We start from the raw sequence: 7,162 nt of genomic DNA, 5'->3' as shown, positions 1-7,162 counted from the left end.
AAGCATAACATGTTCTAATTCTTGTTGGAAGGCCCCTTCTGAGGAAGCTGGGGGTAATGTCTGGTGCACACAGGCTTGGTGTACGCGTGTTTATGCGTCTGTGTGCGTGAGTGCCAAGGACACGGGCTGAAGGGCCTTCCTCCCCATGTTCCTGAAGGGCTCAGACTCCCTCCGACTGCTGGTTCTCAGTCCTGGTGGTACACTGCCTCCACCTGGGCAGCTGATCCAGGCCCCGCCCGGACTAGATCAATTAGAAGTTGGGGAGAAGTCTGGGCACAGGAATTTGTGAGCTCCCTGGTGGAGTCTAATGTGCAGCCAGGCCTGAGCCCTCCTCTCCTGCCTCTGCCCTTCGCCTCAGGCGGGCTGGGCAGGTCACTGCGGTCTTACCCTCTGGATCAAGCTGGCAAACTGCAGGTTTGCTGACTGTGAAATATTTAGGACGGTGCTATAGGCGTTCTCGCCCCTGTTCTCCAGCACGGCCTCCACCGCCACCCGCCGGCGCGTGCTCTCGATGATGAAAACCGTGGTGTCGAAGGACAGCGTGTAGGCGGAGCAGTCCTGAGTGGGCTTCCTCAGCACCCTCTGGCAGTACTCCCTGCAGGACAGAGACCCCCAGGGACCAGGCCGATGGGGGGGGCAGGAGGGGAGACCTTACTCATGCATCACCTCTCTGCTCAGCAACTTGTCCTTTGGCTGCCAGGAAGCTCAGAGCTAAACGCAGAGATCATTCTGATTACTAGCCCAGCGATGGCGAACCTTTTGAGCTCGGCGTGTCAGCATTTTGAAAAACCCTAACCTAACTCTGGTGCCGTGTCACATATAGAAATTTTTGATATTTGCAACCATAGTAAAACAAAGACTTATATTTTTGATATTTATTTTATATATTTAAATGCCATTTAACAAAGAAAAATCAACCAAAAAAATGAGTTCGTGTGTCACCTCTGACACGCGTGTCATAGGTTCGCCATCACTAGCCTAGGTGCTTGGAATATTTGCTTCTTCATCCTTCTACAAGGTTTGAGTGGCTATTTCTATTTTTTTGTATATGTCACAGTGTGTATGTCTTCTATCTAAATCACCTCATAGTTGTTTTAAAAATTGAGCACAAAAAATTTGAAAACATAAATGCAAAATAGGATGTTGTTCTTTCCTTTTCCTTGTAGGCTAGTTTGGGTCTTCCAGGCGATGGCAGGCGCCCTATGCTAGTCTCCTTAGCATGGAGCTCACACAGCCAGTCAATGAACCGTGAAGGTCACCTCGTCTGGGATTGGAGGACGAGGACCTGGATCTCCAGGGCCCTGGTCTCCACCTTTTGTCTGTTTTGTAGTATGAGCTCCAAAGAAAGGATTCCCTTTTCTAAATGAAGTTTGAAGAGGTTTGATTAGACTCGCAGGTTTCATTCTATATAGGAGGCACCTGAGGCCCAGAGAAGGAGGAGACCTGCCTGAGGCCACCCAGGAGTTAGAGGCAGAGCTTGGACTAGACCAGGCTCCAAGTTCAGTATGTGATCCGTGCTGCTTAAGAGAAGGATGTGCAGGGATTAATCCAGGGCCCTGGGGTTCCCAGCCGCACCAGCAGGGAAGGGAGAGGAGTCAGGGAGGGGCAGGGGGAGCCAGACTCACATGGCTGTGGGCAGGTCACTGCGGGCATCCAGCAGGAGGTCAGGGACACAGTGCTCATCCTCATTGCAGCCATTCCAGAAGGGAACCTGGACCGGGGAGAGCCAGGGGGCAGGGGGTGGCTGGGTGGGAAACCCACAGCCTGGAGACCACGCCCCTCACCCCCACAGCACACCAGCTCCTCTACTGCACTAGACACGGGCTTCGTCTTTTCTGCCCCTTTCAGACACCGCACTGCCGTTTCTCATGCTTTTGTGTAGATTTTCCCTTCTTTAAAAGACAGCTCAAAACTCAACTCCTCCTGGGTCCCTCTCAGACCCTAATTGAGCTGGGAGCACAAAGTGCCCACTTCCCCAGCAGGCCCGTTCCGGCGAACACGCACTGATCATCTTCTGTGTGAGTGGCTATCCTAGGGCTCTCGGATGAGGAAGACACAGACTCTGCTCTCAGCTCATGGGGAAGACTGCTGTGTGAACAACTAATTCTAGTGTGAAATGTGCAAAGAAGAAATCTGTATGACGAATAGCAGAGGCGGAGGGAGGAAATGGTTATTTTGTCCTATAGATGGTCAGAGAAGGCGTCAGGGAAGTTCTGAAGGATGAGCCATTAGCGATGGACCAGAGGGAGAGGAAAGTCTTGGAGAAAGGAGGAGCCTGTGCAAAGGTCCTGAGGCAGGAGCAGCATGCGGAGTTTGGGAAACGGCGGGTAGTTTGGTGTCGCTATAGTCAGGGCTGGGGGAGATGGAGAGATGGGCAGGGCCAGTTCCCAGGAGCCTTGGGGCCATGCCTTACAACTGAGAGGACCCACGAACTACTTTTGGCAGGGAGTGAGCTGCCAGACCTGCAGACTGCAGGCCCCCCTGGCTTCCATGGGTGGATGAACTTGAAGAGTCAAGAGCAGAGGCAGGGAGACCTCGAGGAGGCCGCTGAAATGTTCCTGAAGGAGGTGGTGATGCTGTCAGTGTGGCAGTGGGTGTGGAGAGGAGGAAACAGCTCATGGACCTCAGAGAGGGACCAGTAGGCCCTCTGGCTCCTAGGGCGAAGGGAGAAAGGGCCCCGGATGTTGGCCGAGTCTCTCTTTTAGGTCTGGAAGGATGGCCGCACCATTCACTCCTAAGTGGAGGGTTAAGTGGAGGGCATGCTGGCTTAGGGGCACATTCGGTTGAGGGGCATGTTGAGCTTGATGTGCCCTGGCCCACGCAGGCAGCTGGGTACTCAAGTCAAGCCCCTGAGGAGCAGCGACTGTCACTCCCAAGAACTCAGCCCAAGCCCAGGGGAGGGGAAGCAGGTGCCACAGAGGCCAGGTGTATCTTCACTTCATCAACTTTTCTCAAAGGTGAGCTCCTGGCCTTTACTTAGATCAGTGGTTCTCAACCTTGGCTGCACATTAGAATCACCTGGGAATCTTTTTAAAATCCTGATCTCTGGGCCTCATCCTCCGGAAATTCTGTTTCTTTGTTACTAATATTGTGACCCCACCCCATAACAAAGGAACAGAATTTCCGGAGGATGAGGCACAGGAATCAGGATTTTGAAAAGATTCCCAGGTGATTCTAATGTGCAGCCAAGGTGGAGAACCACTGACTTAGATCCACATGCTCATTTAGACACATTCCTATGAAGCCGGCCCCTCGGCTTCCCCATCACAGGGTGGAGTGGTGGGGGGAGGGGAGGAGGAGGACTTGCAGCTAGAAGCAGGCACACTGCAATAGCGCCAGGAAAGAAGACGGCAGAGCCACATGAAGTTGGGCAAAGAGAGGTCATTCTGCGAAGGGACACAATTCAGGACACTTTGGTGGCCTCGGGGGCTTCACTGTATTGTAGCGACCGTGCGTTTAGGTGATTTCAGGGCTCCAACAGAGTCCGTCCCGCCTCTGTCCAGCGTGCTGTACGAAGTGTGGGAACCACATAACAACCTTCGGGAAAATTCCCATCCAGTTCATTAAAAGGAATACTTTCATGTCATAAGCAGCTGTTATACTCAATTATATGGAATGGCTCATTCCCCCACGAGGTCAGTGCTGGGCATTTAACAGAAGCTAAGTAAGCCTGTAGAAGAGTGATGAGGAGAATGTTTCTAATTTGTTGGGGGCGAGGAGTCCAGATGAACAGCATTTCTAGAAGCTTCGCTGCTTCGCAAAGCCCTCAGTAGTGTGCCCCAGACGGTCTTCTATGGCTTGATTTCTCACCCTCTCTTTACACATCTCTTCACCTTGCTGCTTTCCATTTTCCTGACAGTGCTCCTGGAGCGAAGCCCATCCTCCTCATCTCTGCACATCATCCGTTAAGATCTAGTCAAAAGCCACCTCCTCCAGGAAGCCCCTCCACCCTATCATCTGATTGCTCCATTACACGTCCTCGGAGCTCTTCGACCTGGCCTGGCCGGTGACGCTTGTCACCAACTTGCATCCAGGTCACTGGTGTCAGAGCACTGAGTACCCTGCACATGGACCTGCATCAGGTGCTTCCGTGTGTACAATGAGTGACACATAGTCAGTCATGTGCTGTCATGGCTTCGTAATTACTGTGATGGGGAAAACGTTGATGACTTGGTGCACCCAGCTCGTCCCGTCTCCTGGCGTTGTCAGTCCAGGTCTCTCCCGCTCTACTGCATTTTAAGGCTGCCTCTCTCTTACGCATTTGTGACTCAGGAGCAGGAGGGAGAGGGCAGTGTGAAGGCTGAGGGTCGGGCAGCAGAGTGTGGGAGGTCTGGGAAGAGGCGATGCCGGGGGAGGTAGGGGACTTGATCGTGGTGAATGGAAGCAAAGAGGGGATTTTCAGAAGTGATATTATTGGAACCCTGTTATGTTGGAGAAACACAGGTGAGAACATGAATTGAGTATCTGAAACTGTTTGCCGGCTGGATTCTGTGCAGTCATTCTCAGAGACCAGACCTCGCAGGTCACCGTCTTGAGAGCCTTGTGGTCTGTTTAGAGCTGTTTCCTAAATCCCGAGGGCTCAGGTCTGAGATCCTGCCGTTTACATATCTGCCTGGTTTCCCAGCGCAGCTCGCACAGAATGGCACCGGCTGACATCTCCTCTGAGTGGGACCCGTAAGGAGTGGCAGGTGTCGGAGCTCGTGTCAGGTTTCAGAACATTCCGATGCCCCTCGAGCCAGGGATTAGAAAACGTGGGTGAGGGCGGGGCCAGAGCCCAGGATGAGGCGAAAGCACCTGTTTTTGGAAAACTTAGGAGCAGGTGGGAAGGGTGTCTGCTCTCAGCCAGTCAGTCATTCAACAAGCCGCAGACCAGGCCCTCTCGGCCTCCAGGGCCTCATCTGTAAGCGAGGCAGCGATGAGCTCTGAGGCCCCTCATCCTGTGACCCACTCAACACTCACCCTGTGCTGGGGTACAGGGCGCCTCCAATAGGAGAAGGCCTGGTCCCTCCTCCTCAAAAGATGGTTCAGCACAGGCCACAGGGAGGCGGGCGGGAGCGTGTTGCGGGTTTGCGGGCAGGGGCAGGGGGAGAATTCCTTCGGGGCTGCCCCCTCGGGTCTGGGCCTCCGGAGGAGGTAGGGGCGCGGCTGGGGCATGCATCGGGGTTGTGCGCCCTGTGTGCCAGGACGTACCGAGACTCTGAGGGTGGTGGGCCAGCCATCGTCCAGCATGGGGCCGTGGTCGGGGTCCTCCAAGGAGTACTCCACCGAGAAGGCCACTGGCTTCACGTAGTCAGCGGTGTCCTGTGCGGGAGGAGGTGAGGACGGTGAGGGCAGAGGGGACGTCCGTTCCTGGGCCGGGACCACTGAGAGGGACGTCACCTCCCTAACCGGGAGGGCAGTGCCCTGTGGGCCCTCAGCACGAGGACGGGGTAGGGGAGCTGCCGTGGGGGCTGGAGGTTGCCAGTCGGGGCCGCAGCTGGAGAGTGTGTCTCCTGGACAGGCCCCTGGGCTCGGCCAGTGGCAACCTGGCTGCTTTGTGTCTCCCCAAGCTCCTGCTCATTCCTCATGGCCGGGCACCCACCTCCCAACACCTCCACCTCCAGGAAGCCGGCAGCACCCATCCCCACATCCTGTCCAGACCCGCCACCGCCACCGCCACATGGCTCTCAAGCTCCTGGTTGTGTGTCGGTCCTCCTCCCTCCGAAGCCTCTTAGCACAGGCCGGGCACAGTGACAGGGCTGACTCAGTGTGTTAAACCCATGAAGGCACAGCCTGTGGCCAAAATAGGGGTGATTCCGGCTGGTCTGTCTACAGATGGTAAGAGGGATGCTTGGAGGGGCCTAAAAAACCTCCCCCGAGGGAACCCCGATCCTGACATGCGTGGCTTCTTTTTATTAAGGCCGTAGCTCCCACACGGGAGGAGCTGCAGGGTCCCCGGGATGGGGGGAGGGCTGTTAAGACACTGAGTCCCACCCCCAGAGCTTCTGGTTCAGTAGGTCTGGGATGGGGGTTGAAAATGTGCCTTCCTAACAAGGTCCGGGGTGATGGGGCACAGCTGGTCCCGGGGCCACACTCTGAGGCCCCGTTACCAGGACCTCAGAAGAGGCCCCCTGTTAACAGGCGCGAGGGCTTCTCACCCACTAGCTTTGCTGACTGTGCCCATTGCTTCCTGGGGCAGGGGGGCTCTGAGCGCCCATGCTTGTGTCCCTGAGGCTGAGCTGTGGCCTGGGTACTTGGTTTCTTTATCCATTAAATGGGGCGCCAGGCCCTCATGGGTTCTCCCTCTCTGCCAGGCTGGCCTCTCTCTGCCCCTCCTCCCAGCTTGTCCACCTCACTGGCCTTGCCTGGTCTTCATTTTAATCGATGCCTGCTTATTCTTTTTTTCCAAGCCACGGTCCCTGCTGGCTGACCCTGCTCTTTCCACTAGACCTCACTGAGCGCACCCACTCCACGTTTCATCCCCTGCTAAGGAAACAGTGGGCGCTTGAGAGCTGGGGAAGAAGGAATTTCGGGGGAGGGTGCTGTCAGTGTAGGCGGAGTGTCCCCATGGCCTTTTCTCTGGGGCCTGAGTGTGGGGTGGCCATGGTCTAGGGCACTGCCCACTGGCTGGCCCCCTGAGGGCTGCTGGCACCGGCTGAGCAATCTGACTCTCCTGCGGCAGCACCCCCATCCCAGCTCCGTGTCCCCTTCCTGTGGGAACTTGGGTTCTGCTAGTGGGGCTGCAGGGCGTCAGGCTCACCAGGACATGGAAGCTGATCCGGTCACAGTGCTCCTGGCCGGAGGAGAGCAGGACAGCCCTGTTTGTGTATCGGTCCCCGCCCTCATCCAGGTGGGCTCGTGGCGTGTACCGCCTCTCATCCATGGTGGCATTGTACCTGATGCCTGCAGGAGGGAGAGGGCAAGACCATGAAGTGAAGCCACATTTCCACCCAAGACTGTTTGCCTCTCATTTAAAACAGCCTCTGGAACGTCAGCCTCCTCCAGGAAGCCTGCCAGGCTGGCCAGCAAAGAGCTGCTCCTCTCCCCTCAGGAGGCCCAGTGTGGGCAGGAAACGCCCATGCAGAGAGCAAGCGACGACGAAGGAGAAAGGAGTAAAGAAAGGAACCGAAGAGAAGAGGAAGGCAGAGGAGGAGGAAGGGAAATGAGGCTGACAGTGAAGGGA

General features: G+C 55.9%; 1 protein-coding gene across 1 annotated transcript in view; it reads right to left on the bottom strand.

The window, feature by feature from the left end:
* Positions 1-372: 372 nt before the first annotated feature.
* The window catches only part of LOC102758445 (integrin alpha-11), a 25,935-nt gene continuing 19,145 nt past the window's right edge, over positions 373-7,162 (bottom strand). The window contains exons 9-12 of the mRNA XM_015560437.1: positions 6,740-6,882; positions 5,191-5,301; positions 1,626-1,711; positions 373-595 (exon numbers count right to left, since the gene is read on the bottom strand). Coding sequence (XP_015415923.1) covers positions 373-595; positions 1,626-1,711; positions 5,191-5,301; positions 6,740-6,882 — 563 coding nt within the window. The remainder of the gene's footprint in view (positions 596-1,625; positions 1,712-5,190; positions 5,302-6,739; positions 6,883-7,162) is intronic.

The sequence above is a fragment of the Myotis davidii genome, unplaced genomic scaffold (assembly GCF_000327345.1).
Source record: "Myotis davidii unplaced genomic scaffold, ASM32734v1 scaffold673, whole genome shotgun sequence".
NCBI lineage: Eukaryota > Metazoa > Chordata > Mammalia > Chiroptera > Vespertilionidae > Myotis > Myotis davidii.
The sequence above is the reverse complement of the archived record's forward strand: the minus strand, read 5'-3'. Positions and strand labels throughout refer to the sequence as shown.